The sequence below is a fragment of the Grammomys surdaster genome, unplaced genomic scaffold (assembly GCF_004785775.1).
Source record: "Grammomys surdaster isolate TR1022 unplaced genomic scaffold, NIH_TR_1.0 125979, whole genome shotgun sequence".
Classification (NCBI taxonomy): Eukaryota; Metazoa; Chordata; class Mammalia; order Rodentia; family Muridae; genus Grammomys; species Grammomys surdaster.
The window spans coordinates 2,489,803-2,501,876 of NW_021620795.1; the positions used below are offsets into that span (position 1 = coordinate 2,489,803).

General features: G+C 44.6%; 1 protein-coding gene across 4 annotated transcripts in view; it reads left to right on the top strand.

The window, feature by feature from the left end:
• Positions 1–12,074, top strand: part of Arhgef3 (Rho guanine nucleotide exchange factor 3) — a 287,557-nt gene that overhangs the window by 242,798 nt on the left and 32,685 nt on the right. For all 4 annotated transcript variants that reach the window (XM_028754050.1, XM_028754053.1, XM_028754051.1 and 1 more), the window contains one exon: positions 1,880–1,987. In XM_028754050.1, coding sequence (XP_028609883.1) covers positions 1,880–1,987 — 108 coding nt within the window. The remainder of the gene's footprint in view (positions 1–1,879; positions 1,988–12,074) is intronic.

Here is a 12,074-nt window from a genome sequence, read left to right on the forward strand (position 1 = left end):
GCGGTTTATGCCACCAAAGGGAGCAAGATCGCAGCCTGGCATTTCTAGACTAAAGCAGAAGCCATTTAGAGAAATTCAGGAGATGCTAAAGAGGCTGTGTGTGCACACATGCGTGGACACAGCATCCTGAGGATGCAGATACGATATAGAAAGGGGGAATCTTAAAATCATCCTCTGGGCACAGATGCTCAGGAGCCCAGGCACTGGGCAGGGAGCGTCCTGAAGGAGATCATCGCCTGGAAGCAGATGGCTTTTGGACTTTTCTCTTCAGCACTTTATCCTTTGTAGTCGCAGCCTTCATATTAGGAGATTTGACTGCTGCATTTTAAAACTCAGCCTTCCTAGTATTCCTAGTACTGCCTACTGTCTGCTCAGCATAGCTCCCTGAGAAGCCAGAGAGGTCCCTGGCTGCTGGATCCATTCTGTTTTAGAAAAGCAACTGACTGCTTTGCAAACTACACAGCTTACTCTTTGATACTGTGGAACTGTTTTGAACTTCTTTAATTTTTTTTTTTTAACTTAAAATGTCAGCGAAGGTGGTAGAGTCTCAAGAGAGGGCTTCTCCATTCTGATTCCTGAGGCTAGCAAAGGCATCGGGCGACATGAAAACTTCCCCGCCGAATTCCAGTTTCATGAAGGATTTCTCCAAGCATCTGCTGTGTTTAGAATGGCCTGCAGGAATCCCTTAAAAAATTGGAAATTCTGGGTCAATCTTTGAGAGCAATGGCTGAAAAGGAAAGATGAACACTTTGGGGTAGGGGTCCGGCGGGCTGTCTTAGGAAATGATTGACATCTACTCCAACTGGCTGTCTTGGCGTTTTCCGTCACAATTTGAGGTCTTCATGTGCTGTCCAGCATCTGCTGCAGGTCAGATGGAGCATAGGAAAGCAAGGGTAACTGTCCTCTTTATCTTGTAAAATGTTTACTCTGTCCTTTCCCTCTTCCCCCAGCCTGTTTTTATTTGTATCATTCTTAATGTTCATTGGAATAAAGAGTCTCCCTCTCCCCTGTCAGCCAGCTCCGGAGTAACTTACAGATTTGCAATCGATGTTTTTTTCTGGAGGTGACTTTGAAAATGTGTGGCTATAAATAGTATGGAAACCAAAACCCCATGATACAAATTTCTCCCTCTACATTTCCTTTTGCCATTAGGCATTTTATGAGTTTTAATACGTGCCTGTTATTATAGATTCAACGATGCTTTCTCATGATCCTAGAAATAAAACTTCTTAAAAAATATTTGGAGCTGGTCAGATGTCCTGCCAGGCTTGCCACCAGGACTGACAACCTGAGTTTGATCCCTGAGACACATATGGTGGAAGGAGAGGAACTAACTACAGAAAGTTGTCCTCTGACTCCCTCCCCAATCCCAAACAGACACATAAATGTTTTTTTAAAAAATCGAGTTTTATTTCAATGAAGCAAAAACAATCTTTGTAACTGTAGAAAAATGAATGGATAAAGCATACACAAAAATGGCTCTGGCAAGGTGACGGGAAGGATTTTTTAAAAATGAAACCAGAAGCAACAAAAGACACAGTCTGGCAAGGTCATTGGCTAGGAACTCTCTACAGCAATGGGAAGGATTCCACTGGAAGCTTTGACTGAAAAGCTGACTGATTAGGGAGGAGGGGCTGGGAGGGGTGGGGGTGGGGAAGGGCAGGATCCCTACCTGCCACCCACTGCCTCAGTGTGCATCCTCTGTCTTTTCTCCTTCCTGACTCCCCAGCCAAATCACCTGTGCAGATCCTGGGGCACTGTTCCAAGTCTACAGATCACCCTGCCACCCGCAACTCCCAGAGCAGGATGGAATGAGGTTGTGGCACACATCTTCAAGACTGGTCTTGACACTGTCCTTTTCTTCTTTTCTTTTATACAGGAACCTAGTAACAAAAGGGTCAAACCCCTTTCCAGAGTCACATCGCTAGCTAACCTCATCCCACCTGTGAAGGCCACACCGTTAAAGCGCTTCAGCCAAACCTTGCAGGTAAGGGACCTTGGGCTTGGGCTTGCAGAGAGCTGTGTTGTGCTTGTGCACCTAGAATCTCTGTTGGTCCCAGGTGGAGCTGAATCACTGCTTGCTATTGTAAAAGAGTGTACAGGTGAGGAGAATACAAAGATGAGAAATATGTACGCACTATAATCCCGGGTCAGGCAGGGTTAGGACCACTTGTGATAGTTCATAGTAGTATGTCTAAGTCATGGGTCCCATGCAGAGTACACCCTTACTGGTTTTGTCCAGCAATATCTCTGGACTCCTAAGATATAAGCTTGTAATATGAGCTAGATAGTAGTGGAACCTGGTGGTTTTAACCAGAGTTAGAAAGCTATGGGGTCAGGGGGAGGAGGAAACCTGCCTCCTCTTTGCTTGTGGCTCATGAGCTAAGGATACCATCAGCTTTAAGTGTTTGGGGAGGAAATAAAAAGAACGGTATATGTGAAAAATATATGGCATTCTGATTTCACTGTCCATAAGGAGCTTGGTTGGAATGCAGCCATGCCTGTCTGTTTACAAAAAGGTTTGTTGGCCTCAGGGTTAGAACAAAATACCCAAAGTATCCTAGTTATGACTTTAGTTGTCCATTTGAAGACTGTTAATCTAGGGCAGGTGACTTAACATTTCTAAGTCTTGCTTTTATTCCTCGGAGGTAAATGTATCATAGAGTCACCTTTTGTGGTTTACAAAGGACTACAGCTCCTTTTGTAAACAATTGTAAATATTTATGAGACAGTAAATTCAAAGGGCCTTTAGTTATTACTAGCTATGTAGTGGATATTGTCTACAGTAGTAATTTTTAGTTAATAAGTATGTGTGTGGTTGTTCTAAAACTCTATTATATTTTTATTTGGAGTGGGGGGGGGGTCATGTGTATGCCATGTTGCTTATGTGGACTACTTACAAGGAATTAGCTCTCTTTTTCCACCTTACAGACACCAGGGATTAAACTCTGGTTGTCAGGCTTAGTGGCAAGTGGCATTTCATCAGACCTATTATTAACCTCTTCGTGCAGCTTGCCTTTTAAAATGAAGGTTGAGATCCATCCACAACCTTGAAACCAAATCATAAAAATACTCTTTTAGACTGAACTCTACAAAAGTCATACAACAAGGTCCTCGCCACCAGTGTGGCTGAGCAAGTCAGCCCCATGTCTCATTTGTCCCGAATACTTGCACTTAGCAATGTTTTTATCTTGACCTTGAATGTGTAAGAAAACTGTAGACCAGAAAGCTGTTGTCAGGTGAAGATTTCTGTTTGAGTCTTATCTTCTGGAAGGAAAGGATCAGTTAAACAAGGAGTTTAAGCAGTGGTGGGGCACGCCTTTAATCCCAGCACTTGGGAGGCAGAGGCAGGTGGATTTCTGAGGCCCCTGTCTAGAAAAAACAAACAAAAAACAAAAAAAAAAAAACCCCAACAAAACATGGAGTTTAAGCAGAAGTTTACGTAGTAAAGCAAAGTATTCACGGCACAGAGAGAGGTTGGAGTGGTTGAGCCAAAGACGTGCCTCATGCTGACCATCAGAGCTGGAGAACACTATGAGGTACCCCTTTGCATCCCTGCTTTCTACTGTCTGATGGCTGCTCCACAGCCCTGTGATGCCATCCATCCCCACTGCTCACTCCCCACCCCCTCCCGGTCCCCGTTACTTCTAGCCCTTCTGTTAACTCTGCTGTTACTTATGAATGGTTTACCACCCAGTTAGCTTCTGATTTGGCTCTGTCTATCTCAGTCCTTGTGACGATGGGCTCTTGGTTATACTCTGTCCTCTTGGTAGGAAGAAGAACAGAGGAACAAAATAAGATTCTGTGGGGGGAGTCAGCCTGCAGAGCTGGTTGGTGGAGAAGGATGTGTTTGCATACTGTCCCTTGTGGCTAGTGTCTCAGCCCTCTGGACGACTTCACTGCGGGCTTTTCCTGGAAGATTCATTATCACCTGAGTCCTGAACATCTGGTCTTTTGCTGAGTTCTGCTTTTTGAAAAGTCTTTAGACTGTTGACTGCATTTGACTCTTTCCTTTCCAGTCTATGATCGGGGTTCAAGTTCACTGTGAGCTATTTTTCCCCTCGATGATAGGACCGTACTTTGATGGCCTCGCTCCCTGATATTTCTCCTAGGATGGCCAACCCTGTGCCAGGGAGGTTCCCACAAATTCACCTGGCACTGGGTTCCTCCTGCAGTCAGGGTGCTTCTCTCAGGGTAGAGTTGCCTTCTGGTAGACTTAGGGCAGTGCTCTGCTTACTTTGCCAAATGATAGTAACAAGTTTGAGTAGCTAGCTGGCTTTCACTTGCAAAATGTCCCTTACTTTACAGTTGCTCTTGGAGCTCTGGGTCCCTTTACTTGCTAACATTACCTTGCCTGACTTGTAGACTTTTGAGTTTGCATTTCTGTGTTCTCCTCTGTGACCTACTCAGATTGCATACCTACACCATTTTTCTTTAGACTTCCAAGGCAATCTTTATTATTTTTTCTGGTTCCTAGGGGTCCTGCACGGGAAACACTGTAGAAAACAGCTGATTGTCTTAGAAATTTGCATTGACCTAGAGAACTGGTGAAGACAGAAATTAATTAAGTCATGTCTGAAAACTTAGCAGACTGAGACCAAGCAAAGATGAGAAAGTCAGACCCAAGGGAGAACCTGCCATGTGGAAATTGCCTTCTAAAGCTTCAAAGATATCTTCCATTTGTGAAATAGATTTTCTCCTGACCTTTTCTGACTGTCATGATGAATCGCTAACCCTAGGCTGTGCATATGGAACAGAAATAGGAAAGTTATTCATAATGCTTATACACACAGACACAGAGAACTTGAGCAATGTGTTTATTATTTGGAGGGACAAGATTAGTGCATAGAAATCCATCTCTAAGCTCAGATTGGTACACAGTATGCTCATATAAGATCTGTGAGAGTGGTGAACGCCATCTTGCACCCGGCAGTCTCCCTGTAGTCCACGTTGGGATATGCAATGTAAGCCTCTCGGCCATTGTTTAACAAACTACCTTTCTGCTTCTTGCCTCCTGACCCCATTGCTTTCTCTACCAGCTAGAAAGGGAAAAGGAACAGGGAGCATGGAGGGGAGGTGCCGGCTTCCGAGATTGCCCAGGAACCAGTTTCAGAAGCTTTCAAGGTTCCTTTAAGTTTCCATGTGTTGTGGGAACTATTTAAATCTCCGACCCGAATAGGACCGGTCAAAGAAAACACAACTCAGTAATTATGAATATATTCTGTAAGCCTAGATTGGGCAGATACCCCTACACTACTCTGTTCCCCAGCAATGAGACCCTTATAACTTGAGGGTTTTCCAGACCCTGCGTCTGTCCTACCTCCTGCTTCCCAGTCGTCCTTTCCTTCGTTGTCTTCCTCCTCCATTGTCTTCCTCCAGTCCTCCTCCAGTCGTCCTCTCTTCTCTCCCCAGCCTTTATTTCTCCACCTCCCCTTTCTCTGCCCAATCACTAGCTCCAGCCTTTATTTTACAAATTAAGATGGGCAGAAGGTTCACTAGAAATTACCTGTGTAATGACTCACACCTCCTCTGCAGCCCTGCACAGGAAAGGGGAATTAGTATCAAAATACAAGGTTGAGGGAGAAACCAGACCAGGGGAATACTGCTTGTGTGGCCAAGCCTGTGTGCCCAAGCCCCTTGGCCCTCAGCAGCCATTTGCCCTATGCACCCGTGTCTGTAATTTCTCCTCTATTTCAAAAATCATTTGAGCATGAGGCAAGTTGGCTTATTTATTTACCTTCCACTTCTTTGTTTTACTTCTATTTTTATAGTAATGAAGATTAAACCCAGGGTCCTGCATATACAAGGCAAGTGCTTCCCCCACCAAATGCTTTGTTTTGGTAAATTTTTATTACCTTTTTATTTGAGGGTGGGGTACCCCCCGCCATGGTGTGCTTGTGGAGGTCAGAGTAGAGCTTACACACAGGTCATTAACACCATGTGGGGTCTTGATGACCGAACTCAGGTCATCAAGCTTGGTGACAAGTGCCTTTAGCCACTGAGCCATCTCATCTGTGTGTATGTCCCTTTTTATTGTCACTGAGGCAGGGCCTCACTATGTAGCTCTGGTTAGCTTAAGAATGTCTACGTATCTAGATCATCTTCCTGCTCTTGCCTTCCAAGGACAGGGATTAAAGGCACGTACCACCATACCTGACCCCTTTTTATACTTTTAAAATTTGGGAACAGGATCATTACTATGTTGCCGAGTTGGGCCTTGAACTCCCTCTGCAACCCAGGCAGTTCTTAAGTTTTTGATTCCTTGTCTCAGCCTCCTGAGTAACTGGGGTACCAAAGCTGTGCCACCAGACCCAGCAAGCATCTTGGTTTTCTGGTACACTACTCTTATTTCATTGGCTCCTGACACTTTATCCAGTTTCATCTCCTGGTTGCATTCCTTTACTGATAGGCCAAGTAGTGACTTAGACCCAAACACAAGGCTTCCAGAAATACTTAGTGGTTCTCCCTCTGGCTTCCTGTAAGACCATAGTTAGTGGAGGAGGACACAGGGGCATGCTGTGCTGGCAGCCTCTTCCAGAAAGATTAAAAAGCCATTTACAAATGTGAGTGGTCTCTGAGGCAACACACTGGAGGTTTTGTTTTCTCTTGCCTCCCAGCACCCATATGGGCTGGAAAGTTGGGTCTCAGCACAAAGGCAGCATTTATGGTGTCGACTGCATGATACTCTGTCAGTTCCTTACCAGAAAGGTTTAGCACAGGGCTGCTGGTAAACTAAAGCACAGATGTCTGAATCCCCCAAGGCCCATAAATTCCCTCTTCAGCACGCCTGAGAGGAAAACCTGGCCAAGCTCTGAAAGGGGCCAGAGTGTGTACCTCTCGTGTGGAACAGGGAATACCAGCTCCCATGGGCCGGCTGCATGCTGAGCTCTGCCTCTCTGTGCACAGCTGCACATGACTCCTGGACACATTTGAGCCAAATCCAGCGAGGACAGAGTTCATTGCCTTGTGATGTCCTTCATTGGCTTTGGACAGGAACATCTTTCTTTCTGTTTCAAAAGTGTGTGTTTTTGTGGGACAGTACAGAACAAGAGAAAGAAAAACTGAATGTGTAGTCTTCCGTCCACAAACAACTGTTTTAACATTGTAACATTTCTCTTCAGAATGACTTTGGATACTAGTGTATACTTTATATACCCTGAGCCTAACTCAAGGTAACTTGATCTGTCCAGTCACACTTGCGTGAACTACTCAATTTGGGGTGCAAATGAGTGTTCAGTGTCTCTTGGCCTCACATGGGGGGACTCCAACTTTCATTAAAGTTAAGATCTCCGTTTATTTCCCTTAATAGTTTTACTTTAGATTCCCCACCTCCCCACCCCCACCCCCTGTTTTTGTGTTGTTTTGAATCAAGGTCTCATGTAGTCCAGGCTGGCCTTGAACTTGCTATGTACCTGATCTTGATCTTCCTGCCTCTACTTCCTCAATGCTAAGATATCTGGCATATACCTAGTTAATATACAGTGCTGAGAATCAAACCTGGGGCCTCATGCATACTAGGCAAGTGCTCTAACTCCAGGCTTGAGAAAGGAATGAGAAGTCTGGTACCGTCTACATCGAGATGGTAAGTAGGAAGTTCACATGGGTGTATGGACTTAAGGAACCATGTCTGACAACTGTGGTTTCTTTTCATAAATTTGCTATGAATGGCAAAAGTTTCGGGTCCCTGGTTACTTTGCATATATGAAGGTGAGCGTCTGGCAAGCAATGGGACAGCTGAGAAGTTCCCAGTGCTGTGTGTCAAGAGGGACTCCTTATCCTTGCCTGTCCTTTTTCTGTAGAGTTATAGTTGGCCTTTATAAATGATTAACTTGTTATTGTCCACAGTTCTGCAGCCCGTATTCCAAGGGCCTGACATTCATGGCCTCGAATCACCTCCCCCAGAACTCTACAGGGTGATCTCAGTATCATCTGTAGGGCAAAGAACCCCAAGCTTTAAACCTGGGCCCAGGGTCACACAGTTAGCAAGTGTTGTTAGGAGACCTTCTGGGTGTTCTGAGTACCACTTCTGTGGCTAGGTTTTTTTTTTTTTAAAAGCCCCCCCCCAAAAAAAAAAATGATCACAGTATAGCCAGTGGTTTGCCAGGATCTAAAAATAGCCTTCAGACTTTGGATCTGAAGCATCCTGCATTCAGCTGGCCCTTATTTTGTTCACCCCAGTGGGAAGAGGCATTCTCTCCAGCTGGCAAAATACTTTGTCATAGACATTATCATTTAAGAGCCATTCATGGAGCTGGATTATGATGTTGGATGACTGCCCTAAGCCCTTGGACTTTTGACTAATGCTGAGCACATCAGTAATGCTTTCTCTACATCTGTACCAAATACTGTCTTATGCTTTTTTTTTTTTTTGGTTTTTTGAGACAGGGTTTCTCTGTGTAGCCCTGGCTGTCCTGAAACTCACTCTGTAGACCAGGCTGGCCTCGAACTCAGAAATCCGCCTGTCTCTGCCTCCCAAGTGCTGGGATTAAAGGCGTGTGCCACCACTGCCCGGCTCTGTCTTCAGCTTTTTATTCATTCCACTAAGAATTTCTTTGAGCCCCAGGAAGGTTTTTCCTTGTTTGGGGTCTTAGCTGTTTGGCACGTACTGATTCTGAATTGCTTGGATACCCTTCCACTGTGTTTTCAATGGCCATTCATGAACTTGTGTCGAGATGCCTATTTGTCAATCAGTTTGGTTTTCTTGTTTATCTCTTATTATATGAGTTCTGGAAGATAAATGTAGAAAATTACGAAGTTGAAGATAAAACCCCACAATCCAAGGTAGACCCATGTTATCGTTTTGTGTATTTTAAATGGAAATCTCAGTTCTCTTTACTTGACTGTGTGTAGTTTTCTACTTATCCATAAGCTTTTCTCAAAAAGAGTATTTTATCTTTTTAAGCAAAGCCTGTTTTTAACCCATATGCTGTTTTTATTTTGTGGTAACACTTCACTCCCTGTTGTTGAGCAGCCTTTGGCTATATCCAGACTTGTTTGTTTGTCATGGAGCTGGGGACACAAAATCTAAAGTCTAGCACATGCTAGTTAAGTTCTGTACCATTAACTACATGCTCAGCCGGCTATTTCCAGATACTAGGTTTTTATAAATAACAGCATTATGCTGATGGGTTTTGCTCTCCTGCTGGTTATTTTAGAGAAGTTCCTCCAAGAAGCTATTTGGTCTTAAGTAACTCCGCGATGTTTCTGCTGTTGTCTGTGCATGAGAACATTCAAGTATTTTCCTTTTATTTGTGATTTCACTTTCCCTCAGTTTGGGCTACCTGTGATCAACTCTGATTTTTTTTTTTAAATGGTAAATGAAAACTGCCAAGAATGAATAACTTATACATTAAAAATAACTTTGTTGTATGAATTAGCTGCGTGTACCTGTGACCAGATGTCTGACAGAGTCACAGGGAGGGATGATGTGTTCTGGATTATGGTTTCTACAGTTGCTTGGCCCCATGCATTTGAGTAGAGTGTCATGGCAGCAGGAGCATATGACAGAGGATAGGTGTCTGCATCCATGGATCAGGAGGCAGAAGGGGAAATGCCTGTGTCCTGCTGGTTTTCTCTCTTCCCTCTTCCTATCTGGAGTTGCATGCAGGGTTGCAGGAAGGCCAAGAACGGTTAGCATGTGCTCCCCACCTTCATGTCTGGTCTTTCCCTCTCATTTAATTTCTCCTGGAAACACACCCAGAGTTGTGTCTCAATTTGCTAGGTGAATTTTTTTTTTTCTTTCAAACTATAGGAACGATGGTTTTTTATTGGGGGAGGGTTTATCAATCCTTCTTGACCTCTACTTTCCTCATGGCTGCCAGCACGTTGCTCAGCTCCTCCCACTTTCTCTTGGCGCAGATGTGCATGCCCACCCTCTTCTTGATGAACTTGAGTGCACGCTTGTCCTTGGTCACTTTGAGCAACTCCATGGTGCATCGCTTGTAGAGCGGGAAGCCATACACCTCCCAGATCCTGTCCTGCACGATCTTTGTGTGCTTGGTGAGGCGCCTGCGGCGGCTGTGTCAGCTTGCTGACATTCTTCGTCACTTTGCCACCCTTGTTGAGGCCCACGGTCATGTGTTAGCGCAGGGCCATAGCTGCTGCTCTCTGATGGTGGCTAGGACAGGAAGTCTGCTAGGTGATTCTAAATCTAATCAAGGTGATAAAGAAAATTAGCCTTCATAATTATAATGTATTGCTATAACTATACTTTTATTAATTATTGTTAATCTTTTAATGTGCCTGTAGTATGAAGTAAACTTTGTCATAGGTATGTATGTATAGACAAAGCAGAGTTTATGTTAGGGTCAATAATACTGTGGATTCACACATGCTCTTGGAATGTATTTCCATGGGTAGGAGGGACGTGATGGATAGAGAAGCACTAATGGTAGTAGTACAGTTAACGGTCTAGCAATAGTAGATTGGTTTCTGCTGCTGTGATAAAACACCCTGACCAAAGCAATGTGGGGAGGAGAGGAAAGGGTTTGTTTATCTTACATGTTACAATGCATCATCAGGGGAAGCAACACAGGGAGTTAAGGTGTTGTCTTAGTTAGGGTTTTACTACTGTGAACACACACCACAACCAAGGAAACTCTTGTAAGGACGGACAACATTTAATTGGTGCTGGCTTACAGGTTCAGAGGTTCAGTCCATTATCATCAAGGCAGGAAAATGGCAGCATCCAGGCAGGGATGATGCAGGAGGAACTGAGAGTTCTAGCTCTTCATCTGAAGGCTGCTAGCAGAATGCTGGCTTCCAGGCAGCTAGGATAAAGGTCTAAAGCCCACACCCACAGTGACACACCTACACTAACAAGACCACACCTACTCCAACAGGGCCACATCTTCTAATAGTGCCTTTCTCTGGGCCAAGCATATACAAACCATCACAGGCAGAAACTTGGCAGCAAGAACTGAAGCAGAGACCACAGAGAAATGCTTCTTACTGGCTTGCTTCTCATGACTTGCTCAGCATATTTTCTTTCATAATTCAGGACCATTTATCCAGGGGTGGCACTGCCCACAGTACCACCCTACCGTCAGTCATTAAACAAGAAAATGACCCCCACAGACCTGCTTGCCTAATGTAATGGAGACATTTTCTCAGTAGAGGTTCCCCTTTCCCTGAGGACTCTAATTTACATCAAGTGAACACAAAAATTAGCCAGCACAGGTACCGGGCATCCCCTGCTGACCGTGCATTAGGCATCTGGCTAAGCTGTTGCCCTCACTTCAGCTTTGTGAGGTTCTCATTATTATGCTTCGTCAACAGATGAGAACACTGGGAGCCAGAGACATGAGTTTTCCTAGCCACATGAGTTGACTTAAAGCCACATCTGCTTTGGGAGTAAAGCCTTTGTTTTCAACTCAAGTCTGTGTTTTGGAGATGAAGGGCTGTACACAGTCCCTTTTCCTAGCCTTACCTTGTGCCAGTCACTCAGTCCTCTGGTTCTTGACTTTCTCCTGACTGTTCCTTTCAGATTAGCACAAAGGTTCGATGTGATAGTGCCACATGGTGGGAAAGCACTGCTCCTCATTTTAAGCTGACTGAATGAAGCCTTTGGGAGACTTCTTCGGGATACTGTTCAGGAGTCTTTAGCGACTGCGTTCTGGAACTTTTCGCTTTAACCCACCACAGTGGAACAGAGTTCTTCTTACAGTGCCATCCTAGCTTCCAAACTGTTTACTATTGAACCATCTGTTCCCAAATAGCTCTGTAGTCGGGATGGTGGAGAGAATGTGCCTGGCCTGAGCTCTGTATTGGAACATGTTATCTTTGGCTATGGAGACCTTCTGTTTTTGCAAAAGGATGGAGCAAGCACCCCCATTGAACAGGCAGTATTAACAAATCAAATCTGTCCCACAGTATCTACCTGCTGAGCTTACATTTCCTCTGGCATATGTAAATGGGCCTGTTTCCTACCCAACAGACAGGTGCTTCCCACATGCAGCATCTTTCCTCTATTTCCAGCTTGGGTATAAACGTGAGTGCCCCTTCCCAAAGTCTGAGTCTGTCTGTCTCCCATATGGCTATTGTTATTTTAGCTGCCAACAGTTAACAAGCTTCGG